Genomic DNA, 12,310 nt, shown 5'->3' on the forward strand with positions numbered 1-12,310 from the left:
GTGCAAGGAAGTGCTGCATTGGATCATAACACTACAGTCTCATCCCCATTCTCCAAAGCTCTTCTCAGAGAATCACATTAATCCTTATAATTTCCATCATAATAGACTCAAGCTTTCAGGCAGGGATGGGTAGGTGGGGCAGGAGCTCCTAGGGATCGTGGGAAAATAAAACCAAGTCCTGAAGTTGAAGCTCTGAGTTGAAGAGGTTGCAGCCCATCACATCTCCTGCCTCTCCTTGCCACCGTCCTGTGTTTAATGTGTTGTCTAGAGGAACAGTAAGCTTTGAAGGAAAGGACTAGAGTCCAAAAAACATGGCAGAGATTCAAGAAATTAAGAAACCGTGGCTATGACTATGAAGTAGGATGGCTTCCTAAGACAGTGACAAAGGGTAGTTGTGACATAAATGAAGGAGCTAAGTTATCCCAGTCCTCTTACTAGATGTCACATTCCCCAGGGAATCCTTCATCTAGACCAGAAATTCTAGCCTATCACTGAATTTGGTCACCATCCCTCTTCATCTGTATTATCTCCAGTATCTCTAAGACATCCCTTAAAGACGACAAGCAATCTACTCTCACTGGACAATGAGAACTAGCGATGCTGGTCAGTACAGTATTTCAGAAGTACCTCGATGATTTCAACCAGAGGCCTAACAGCAACCTGGCAGGATGCTACAGAAGGGTGCAGATGGCAATAATGAAAAGTGTCTATGGCTACCATATACAACAGACACCACTTTCCTATTGTAACAGACTGAATTCAATTTAGAAAGTTCTGGATATTTTTGTAGTTGCATATAAGTGAATTATCTTCAAATTGAAACAAAACTATCCCTAGTAGGAAGATACAACATTTGCAAGAGGCTTAAATACATACTATTCTCAAGTAAGAGGTCTAATTTTTTTTTTTTTACTAAGAACTTACCTGAGAGTAAGTGTCTTAGGCCTCTTGGTACAATATTCTCTGTGCATACAAAATTTGATGTGCTAGAAAGCCACTGCCCATTTGTTTCTTACCTTTCTGCACACTAGTGAGTGCACGCGCGCACACACACACACACACACACACACACACACACACACACACTTTGGCTCCTTACTGCCTTCTCACAGATGTGTGTCCAGACAACAGTCATGGAAGACAGGCATCATTTCCCTCATGCAGAGGGCATGTTTGCTGTTACAACAGTAAAGAGTGAACAGGTTTGTCACCCACCTTTTTAAAGGGCTAGATCCCCAAACTCAAAGTTCCTCCGTTGACATGCACGTCTACTTGAGCCACCTGGCACTGCCCATGTGAAACTTGGAGGGCAGGAGCAGTGTGGGTGACACAAAGGTCATGCTGTACCTGACCTGGGAACCTGAGCCAGCGCTCCCAACAATATGGTAGATTAGCTTGCACAAAGAGAAAACAACAGACACTTCACAGCTGAAACCATACAAAAAACAAAATTGTATGAAAAACATCATCTTACCTGACTGCCACTTCTTTCAAGTGGTATTCTGTAGTTCTAGCACACTGGATTCACAGCAGACTGTCTCTTGGCGTTTGCTACAAATGGGTTTACCTTCCAACCAGATGCACATTTAACATAGTGAAGTGCACAGGTAAGGAGACAAGGGTTGGTAAGAAGTGGATGCAGAAGTTTGAAGGGAAAGAAGGAGGTAATTCTAGAAGGTGCAGATAATCCAGAAAACATTTTTAACTGGGCACAGCAGTCCCAGCTGTTCCAGAGACATGAGGAGGATTTTGAGTCCAGGAATTTGAGGCATGGCTGAAAACATATAATAGCCCATCTCAAAAAAAAAATTTTTTTTCATATTTGAGGTTTTGGTTTAGTCCCACCATTCTTTAAAGAGAATTAATTATGGTCCTGTCGCCCTCTACTGGAGCCAGGCTGGAAAATACAGCAGTTTACAATTTGCTCAGCCCTAAATGGTAGCCAGTGCTACCATTAAGCATGGTTTGGGTTCATTTTGTGCTGGAGGGATGGTCCTTCCCACACCAGCCTTTAATTTGCAGGAGCTACTGACTGCCCAGCTCATAAAAGCTACAGTGTCCTCCCCACGCCCATCGCTCCACTGCAAGAAGCATCCATCATCTTTGCTCTTGGGGGCAGCAGTAGATCTGGACACAGCAAATGCAACCATGCCTGATGGTATCAGAGTACTGTCACTGTCATCTCAAATGGCACAGTGCCAACAGCCTCAACCTTCACCTTATCTATACCACAAAACAGTAGTATCCAGATGTTTTTTGTCATGCACCCAAATCAGAAAAAAATATATAATGCACCAATAAATGTATTATTTATTTATAAATTATATAAGTGTACAACTGTACAATATATTATGTACATTATAAAACACACAAAAATAGAAATTTAAAAGGATGAGATTAAATACAAAGAATCATCATTTTAACATTTTCTCAATGGACTTATTATCTGCATACCCCTGGGATGTACACACCTGCCTGAAACCAGTCCTAAAGCATGCCCATGATTGCTATTTGGATTTTTAGCTCAGTTACAGGAAAATGTACAAGATCACATCTATTTTTGTTTGTGAATGTCTGTAAATAGCCCTAGTGTCAAGTTTAAGTGTATGATGATGCTAACTTCTTGGGACATATTTGAACTAATCACTGCACAGTTGGTAAATGTCATGCTCCAGTTCACCAATGGTTGTTTCACTTTAAGGCAGACTAAATAGGGGATTCACAGAGTTGAGAAAATGCTTCAAAAAAGAAGCATTTAAAAACAAAGGACAAGTCTTGCTTTATCCAAAGAGGACAAGGGGATGGACAAAGGTCAACTAACCCAACAGCTAGTCCCGAAAATAATAACAATAATTCCTCTGCCTAGTGAAAAGATGTGGGGGGGGCATTCTAAATACTGGCCACTGTGCCAAAGGAAAAAGATTAAAATGAAATTCCCATCCATGTGCTGACCCAATCTTTCTTAACACAAAGAGGGTCCACATAGCTACAGTGCCTAAGTCACAGCGCCTGGGCATGGAAACTCAGTAAATACATGATAAACAATCCCTCAAAAACATGTAGGGTACTGAAGTGCATTTGAAATACAGATAATTACTAAACAAAACTCCAGTGTATGGTAGGAGCTAGCTGGAGCAGATACCTGAATAAATGTAGTAAATGTGTTCAGCAGGTGTGGTGGCTCTTGCCTGTAATCCTATCACTCACTCAAAAGGCTGAGGCTGAAGGATCACAAGGTCCACGGCCTGGGCTACACTGTGAGTTCAAGGCCAGCCTAGGCTATATATTGAGGCTCTGTCTCAAAAGCACAAAAACAAAACCAGAACATGCTAAGAAAGCCTCAATACATTCCTAACATGCAACTCCCTAGTTCCACATTGGGGGTTGCCATGCTACTCTTACACCTCCTCTAGGGCTGAGCTTCCCAGCAGACACCCTGTCCTTCTCCACCCCTCGGTGCAGAACAGAGAACAAGAGACTGCTCTATGTGCAGAATCTCATTCAATGTGCGATTCTTTTCAAATATCACAAAATTTTAGAGAACATAAACAACTAACTAATTTTGAGTCTGAGGCCTCAGTCAGGTCTTACAATGCTAACCTTTGCACCTGCCACACTTTCAACTGGTAGTTAAGTCTCCTTGTGGAAAGCTGTACTTTGATGGATACTCTGCAAATTTAGAGATTAAAAATATTACACAATGTAAATAACTTAATTTCATATAATCAATTTCATTCTGTATGTACACACTGTGTTTTCATTTATATATTTATTTATTCTATCGACAGAATGTCAGTATTTTGAATAAGAGTAAAAACAGCATCACTCACAACTTTCAACCAGAAACAAACCAGGACATATCATTAATCCACTGTGGTGAAAGAAGGGATGTGGAGTCTGGTGACTGAGTAGAGATGAGAACCCTAACTGAGGCCTTCACCTAAGGTACTTAGAGGAGAACTGGTTCCTTAGGCTGCAGTGTTGATACATATCACAAAATAGACAAATTGTTGGGATTTCCAATCATGGAAGACATGCTGTTTTTGTAAAAGTGGTGCTGTTAACGGGTTGTAAAATTCTCACCAGAGACTGTAAACCAGAGAAGCCAGTTGTCTGAATAAGCTCTGGAAAACAGCCACTAGAGGAGGCTTTTCTTGAGCCATCTACTTCAGCAAAGCTAGGAAATGCAAATACTACAATTCTGCTTGCCTAGTTTCCTCTAGCCTCTCTCCTTTCACCTGACACAAGCTGCTTCACTTCCTCACAATTGCATGTCTAGTAGCTACAACCATCAGTGGAGCTTCCAGTAAGATCTGATTGGAAAGGGAAACCCACCCACTACATAAAAATGAAACAAATGACTCAAAACCCTCAGTAGCACAGGAAGGGAGGGCTTCATTCAACTAGTGAGCAAGGGTCTGATGACAACTTCAACTGTTAAGTGTTACATCTTAAATTTAGAACAACAACAAAAAAATTCATATTTTTGGTAATCTTCAAATTTTATTTCCAACTACTGTAGTAACAAAATACCAGTAATAATTCTGCATGAAGAGTAGCAACCTTTTAAATAAACAAGGTCGTTAGTATTGCAACAGTACTTTGGCCTATGGAGAGTTTGACAGGATTATTGCAATCAGTCTTAGAGTATTGTAGACTTGTGTCCTCGGTATCTAGTAATAAAAATATTCTTCTTACCTCAGTGACTCATCACACACATTACTCTGCGTTGAGACTGCCCTGTAGGTTGTAATAAATGAGAGAACAGCTCTTCCTCCTGGGTTTTCCAAGAGTATACAGAGATAGCGGTCACTTCTACAGTGAGGTACAATATTAAACTTTTAGTTGAAAAAATAAAAGATTAGCCTATTTATGCCCTTTCTCTAGGAGTAAAAAGACAAACACAATTACAAACATAAAATGAGTCAAACTTCTATTTTATTAACAGGAGTCCAAAATGAATACAAAAAATGTCTCCTTTGTATGCTGTAATTATTTTCTTTAAAAGGCTTCTGCTAGTCAGGTAGATTAAGAGCTAAGAATGTGGTCCAGCTTTTATAGTGACCCTTTGCAAAAGACTGGATAACATGACCCAAGCATCAGAGAATGTGTGGTCCCGCAATCCCTTTCAGCCCTGAGCTTATCAGAAGAATGAGATCTTGCGCAGACACCAACTGAGGCTTTAAGAGGCCTTAAGCCAATAAAAGTCACTTTTGTAATGTCTGCTAACTCTGGGCAATTAAGAACGGAAAATTCTAAAATGTAGCCCTCTGTATTGTGTGGAATGTGTGAGAATGCTAAGTTATGGCCAAGATAGATGAAAATAAAGTTTGAACTCATGTATGGAATTGTTATAATCTTACCATTTGTAAAATATTGATAAATGAATAACGGCTTATTAACAGATTAAAAAAATTGAGCAGATGTTACTTAAAACATATATGTAATGTTTATCATAGTTTAATGTTTACTAAACTAAAGCTGAACAAAGATTGTTTTTCATGTACTCTGACTGAGACCGTAAACTGATAGGTAATGCACAGCCCACACTTCTGGACAGTTGTAACAACAAAGGATTTATTATCATTTTCAGATGATATAAATGCACCACCCCATACCTGAAAGGCTTTAAATAACCCCCTTTCAGATTGTATCACGGCATCACCAAGCGCCTATTTTACGTATCCATTTCTAGTAAAGATGCCAACACTTCCCTCCACATCAGTTCTCACTGCTTCTGCTTTACTGTAATTTACAAAGCAGCAGATGTTTGTAAATATGTGCAAATGCTGTGGTCCACGCAAACAGTGTTTAGTCATCACCTTCCTCTTCTTCCTCTTCTTCCTCAAAGCTATCTTCAAATCCCTCACTGTCTTCCTGGTCTTCGTCACCTTCTATTGCTGTATCCCACTGGGGATGGTTTTCTGGCACAGGCTTGGCCTCATGAACTTCCAACTATAAAGAAGAATTAAATGTATGTTAGAAATTTGGAAAGAAATAATGGAAGAAATACCTGGTAAAGGTTTTCTTTAATCATAGCAAGTCACAAAGAAATGGGTTCTGTGGCACAACTCTAAATTCAGCACATTTATTAAAAAGACACTTCATTCTACAAATGAAAATACTAAGCCTACTTATACAGGAATAGAGAAGAATTTCTAATATAATCTGGTATTTTGACCCTGTAGATGTTGAACCATTTAAGACTGTACTTCTCTGGCACAAAGTATTAACAGTCATGTTTCCTATGCACCAGTGCAGAGTAGTTATCTTATTAGTCTTTGGCTGAAGGAAGAAAAATTCAAGTATGCTTCAAGATTAGTTGTGCAGTAAGATCCCAGGGCCGATGCAGGAAATAGACTCTCCTTTACTGGCTCCTTTACTCTAACAGTGTAACAAGATTTTGCTCAATCTCACTAATGTAATAGAACTCTTTGGGTGAAAAGCTCAAGGGAAATGAACACTAAGTGAGCATCAAGCCACACACAAAGTTTATGCTCTAAGATCAAAAAGACAAACAAACAAACCCTTCATTTTAGAAATCAATAAACACACCAATAAAGTCTGTGGTAAAAATCTGAGTTCTGCTCCCCACCCTCTCTAGCCTTTTTAAAGAAAACAGAACACATTTGATAAAGCCCTGAAAAGTACCACATAATATAACACATTAAAAAAAAAACCTACTAAAGCAAATTAAAGTCGAGGTTCAAAGCTCCTTAAAAATCTAATACTGAAAGCACCTGAGATGACCACTTTTTCCTTCCGCCCACTCTGCATCTCAAAACTGGAAATGTTTCCCACACCTTCCTCAGGCTTTGCGAGGGGTTACTAGACTCATATCTTCAGTAATTTTATTTGTTTTTCATTAGTATTCTTACCTTCAGTGGTTTAATCTGATCCAAACCCATATAGGAGTCTGATCTCAGAAACACTGTATACTGATAATTTCCAGGCTTGCCTGGTGCAGGAAACTTTAGTTCTACCTAAGAAGATAAAATCAATACTTAGAAGTCTGTATTATGTAAATGAAACAGAATGCCTTTAAATTTCCTACCTCAGAGTACTTATCCCTCAGATGACTCACAGAAACTATCACAACAACAACATGTGTGAGCTCTATTTTATCTAAACACTAAACAAAAAGAAAATCAAGTTAAGCAGAACTATTGAGTTCATTTCTATGTAGATAATTCAAGAAAACCTATTAAAGTAACCATCTTCTATGTTGGCACTTTGAAAACTCAAAAGAAATTAAGTAAAGAATCAAAGTATTACTAATAAAATAAAATGGAATTAAATAACCAACTTGGCTAGATAATAAATAATTCTTGCCAAATTTATCTATGCCTTAAAAATCCAGAAAGACCCTCCAAGGCTTAAAGAAGAAGGGATAAAGAGAATGTTAGAGCCGGAGTGGGGAGATATGCTGCAAAAGAAGTCTTGAGGACATGACAGAATCACCGGACTCTCAACTCACTCCAGTAGTGGTTACCTTCACAAGACAAATTTCAACAAGGCCCACAACACCTGAGGGACTGCTGGCAGTTAACAGGTGCTGGGGTACAAGGGTGCCATTTTTCCAGTAGTTAAAGTTGCCTACACTCCAGTAAATAGCCTCCCATCCATGCTATACAAGCCTCCTAATTAAACTCTGTGGGAACACACACACACACACACACTCACTAGCAAAAGGGTTTCAGAGGGCAAGGGAAGGAATCAGAGGCAAGAGAAAGATGAAAAACTAAAATTCATTATATCTATATATAAAAATCAAACTATAAAAACAAATCTAAAAGAATTACATAATTTCAGTTCATTTTATTTCAATAAATAATTTACTAGTTTTAATAAGGCCCTTTTCTACCCTAACCCCTAACCACTGCAAAGAAATAAAATATAAACTATAGGAAACTATATAAAAACAAGTCCAAAACAATATTTTATTTTTCATCAAATCATAAACATAAATACAAATAGTAACATAAGACTTAGAGATTTCAATTCTATATGAGCGCAAGAATATATTCTTTAAAATGACATTTTCGCAATCCACCTGTAAACTTCAAATTCCAGATTTTTGCAGTTAATGATATATAAAGGCCATTTAAGAGAAAAAAAAGTCTGGTCATTTTAGTGCAAATCTGTAATCCCAGAGCTTGGAAAACTGAGGCAAGAAAACAAAACAGGGAGAAATATTTGTTGTTCTTGTCTTTTCTCCCAGGGTTTCTCTGTGTGCCCTGGCACCTGCTCTGTAGACCAGGCTGGTCTCAAACTCACAGATTCTGCCTACCCTTGTGTCCCCGGTACTGAGATTAAAGGCGTGTATCACAACCACCCAGCTTTTTCTTTTCTTTTCTTTTTTAAAGGCTGATTTCTTCATAGGAAGAGAAAAAAACATCCAAACCAATATAAAAGATCAAATAAAAATGAACAATGATAACAACCATACACACAAAATATGCCCTGACGACACTGATGGTGTCGAGTTTCACTCTTAAAACAAACTGAAACTACACTGAACAAAGAGCAGAGTAAAAAAGTGATTTAAATAAAAACCATTGCTGAGTACTAAACATTTGGTAAAAATCTTTGGGGAACAGTATAATGCCCAAATAATACACCACAGATGAGATTTCCCAAACATCCTAGAAATAAGAAAACCTTATTGCTACAAACGAGAAGCAAACAAATACAGTGTGTAACACATGAAATAAATGACTAGTAAGAAACATAATGAGTGAGCAGTGAGGCAAATTACACTGGTCTTCTAACAGTTTGCTAGAGTACTGAAAACAAAGAGGAGCAGCTGGAGTACAACTCTAGTAGAGCCCACGTCTGGTTAGCATTTATATGCCCCAGAGTAAAAAGCATTAAGAACAAAAAACAGTGTAATCTTTCATTAGATTTTGAATTTGAAGACAAAACAAAAATTGCGACAGAGTGGAAACTGAATACGAACTGTGAGCCTGCATCACATCAGTGCTGACTCCTAGCTAACAGCTGCATTATGCTTATGGAGGGAAAGGCTGTATATAACTCAGGAGATCCTTGTCCAAATCTTACCATTAGAAAAAAAAGAAAGGTTGTGAAGAATGGTATTTGCTGACTTTTATATAAAATTTGGGGAGGGGGAATAACCTTTATATTATTTACATGAAACACCACGAAGAAAATACATTAAAAATTGGCTGTCTGGAGGTGGTGGTGCATGCCTTTTATCTCAGCTCTTATCCAGGAGGTAGAGGCAGACTGGACTACAGAGAGAGTTCCAGGACAGTCAGGGTGACACAGAGAAACCCTATCTCAAAAACAAAACAAAACAAAATGGGTAACATGAACTGTCTGTAGGCAGAGGACAAGAAAAGAAGGATACCTGCTAAGGAGAGCTGCAGACTGGGTATGGAACCAGGCCAAGAGAGAGAAGTATGGGAAAGAGCTGAAGACCTGAAGAGCATCTGACATCAGACACGGAGACGCAGAGTTTGGAGTTTGCCCATCTGGTTTCCAGTCTTGCTGTGGTTCAACATTTCCTCACAATGTTCCCCTTCCTTCCTTTTGAAATCGTGACATATATTCTGTGCCACTGTATGCTGGAAGCGTATGGTCTGCTTTTGATTTTGATTTTATAGCGGTTACAGTTAAGGAGATTGCCATGAGTCTCAGAAGAGACTTTGGACTTTATTTAAATAGTGTTGAGACTATGATAGATTATAGGGACTTTTGAAGTTGTACTGAATGAATTTTTGCATTAATGATATAGATATAAACCTATCGGGCCAGGAAATAGAGTGTGGAGGTTTGAATAAGAATAGCTCCAATAGGCTCACATATTTGAATGCTTAGGCACTTGGGGGTGACATTATTTAAGGATTAGGAGTGTGGACTTGTTGGGGAAAGTGTGTCACTGGGGATGGGCTTTGAGGTTTCAAAAGTCCATGCCAGGCCCAGTCTCTCTTTCTCTGGCCTACGGGTCAGGATGTAGTTCTTAGCTACTTCTCCAGTACCATGTGTGGACTGTGATAATGGACTAAATCTCTGAAACTGTAAGGAAGACCCTAATTAAATGCTTTTCTCTGGCCAAGGCGTCTCTTCACAGCAACAGAATGTAACTAAAACAAAGATTCACCTTAAATCTGGATCACTGAAGGTCAGAAGACTCACCCTAAATCTGGGCCATACCTTCTGGTGGGAAGCCTACATAAAGGACATGGAAGAAAGCAGCTTTTGCTTTTTATCTGCTTGTCCTCATTCTCAGTGGCAAGTTTATACATCTGTTGCTGAGAAATTCCTTCACTGGCATGAGAGCCTGCTTCTTTGGGACTCCAACATACACTGGAAGACCATCTGAGACAAACAGCTTTGTGAACTGAACAACTATTGGATTCTTGAACTTTCTGTCAAGACACAGTCATTGTTGGACTAGCTGGACCGCATCCTGTAAGCACCACCCCCCACCCTCATTACTCTATCAGTTCTTTCCTCTAGACCTCTAGAGAACCCTGACTTATAATATAGTCAATATCTAGAACAATCTTGAAATTTGTCCACTAAGTCCAGGCTGACAGAGAGAGCTTTCTTTCTCAAAAAAGAACACACACACACCAAGAACAGTAGAACAGAATATAGCTCCAAGAGTAAATGTAAGACATACTGAGTAAGCAACTCTTTACCACCATGCCATTATATCAGTCAGTCTTGACTTGACTGGACTTAGAAATACCTAGAATAGAAAAGCACATTTCTGGATGTTTCTTGAACTTGAGAGCTATGATGTAACGAATGATTAACCTTTGTTGCAACATAATTTGAAGACATTATTGGAAGGTGATAAGCTACAGAAGGTGGTCTTGGCTAGAGGAAGTAGGTCATAAGAAGAGTATGCCTATGAAGACTACATCTTGCCCTTTGTCTTTCCCTATTCTACGTCCTGGCTGCCTCTAATGGCATGGAACTTAAAGTAACCAACTAATTGCCAAACACGGACGAACCTTCTGAAATTAATCCTCTCTCCTTTAAAATAAAAATTATTGGGCCGGGCGGTGGTGCCGCACGCCTTTAATCCCAGCACTCGGAGGCAGAGGCAGGCGGATCTCTGTGAGTTCGTGGCCAGCCTGGTCTACAAGAGCTAGGTCCAGGACAGGAACCAAAAGCTACAGAGAAACCCTGTCTTGAAAAAAAAAATTATTTTTATTCTAAATTAGGTGTGTGTGTGTGTGTGTGTGTGTGTACACGTACACATACACATGAGTGCATGTACCTGGAGGGGCCGCCAGATAACCTGGAACTAAAGTTACAGGATAGCACGAGACACCTCAGGTGAGTACTGGAACCAAACCCGAATCCTCTATAAGAGCAGTATTTACTCTTAACCACTGAACCATCTTCTCTAGTTCTCCCTTCTTTAATTCTTTCCCTCAAGTATTAGTTGCAGAAACAAACGAAAGGAAGGAAAAGAAGGAAAAGAAGGAAGGAAGGAAGGAAGGAAGGAAGGAAGGAAGGAAGGAAGGAAGGAAGGAAGGAAGGGGAAAAAAGAAAAAGGCAGTAATTAATGGCACCTAATAAAATAATAAAAAAAATCCTCCATTCTAAAACAGAAAAATTACCAGTCCTTGGATTTTTCAAGACAAAGTATAGTCTACTTAGCAGTAATCCAACAAGAACAAAAATTTTAACTTTTTAAGTAAAACATCATTAGAGTCTGGAGAGTAGATATGTTTGTAGACAGTGATGAGGAAAAACTGTCTCAAAACGTAGAATGTTTTCAACAGACTGATCAAGTTGCCTACCTTCTTCAATCTTTAAAGATTTCTAATGACTCACTCTAAAACATCACATAATAATGTTATATGTTTTATATATATATTTATATATATGTTATATATATATAAATATGTGTAATTATAAAATGTCTTATAACAAACAACATGTAAGTTGCTGTGGAATAATCCTTCGGTACATTGTTAATATAAATATATATTGACTAATATATATATCATTGACTAATAAAGAACTGATTGGTCAATAGCCAGGCAAATATAGGCAGGACAGCCAAAGTAAGAATTCTGGGAGGAAGAAGGGCAGAGTCAGTAGAGTAGCTAGGAGTCACAGAGGGAACAAGACAAATTGGAGGACAGATAAAGCCACATGTCACAAGGCAATATAGATGAATAGAAATGGGTTAATTTAAGTTGTAAGAACTAGTTAACAGACCTGAGCTACTAACTGAGCATTTGTAAATAAAATTGAGTCTCCTGAGTTGGTTATCTGGGAATTGGCGAGCAGTACAGAAAATTCCAGCTACAGTAAATTG

General features: G+C 38.8%; 1 protein-coding gene across 2 annotated transcripts in view; it reads right to left on the reverse strand.

Moving 5' to 3' along the window:
* Positions 1 to 2,287: 2,287 nt before the first annotated feature.
* Sec63 (SEC63 homolog, protein translocation regulator) overlaps positions 2,288 to 12,310 on the reverse strand; it is a 73,750-nt gene continuing 63,727 nt past the window's right edge. For both annotated transcript variants that reach the window (XM_050120571.1, XM_050120570.1), the window contains exons 20-21: positions 6,879 to 6,983; positions 2,288 to 5,955 (exon numbers count right to left, since the gene is read on the reverse strand). In XM_050120571.1, coding sequence (XP_049976528.1) covers positions 5,812 to 5,955; positions 6,879 to 6,983 — 249 coding nt within the window. In that variant the 3' untranslated portion in view covers positions 2,288 to 5,811. The remainder of the gene's footprint in view (positions 5,956 to 6,878; positions 6,984 to 12,310) is intronic.

Source organism: Alexandromys fortis, unplaced genomic scaffold (genome assembly GCF_014885135.2).
Source record: "Alexandromys fortis isolate MF-2015 unplaced genomic scaffold, M_Fortis_MF-2015_v1.1 scaffold_175, whole genome shotgun sequence".
NCBI lineage: Eukaryota > Metazoa > Chordata > Mammalia > Rodentia > Cricetidae > Alexandromys > Alexandromys fortis.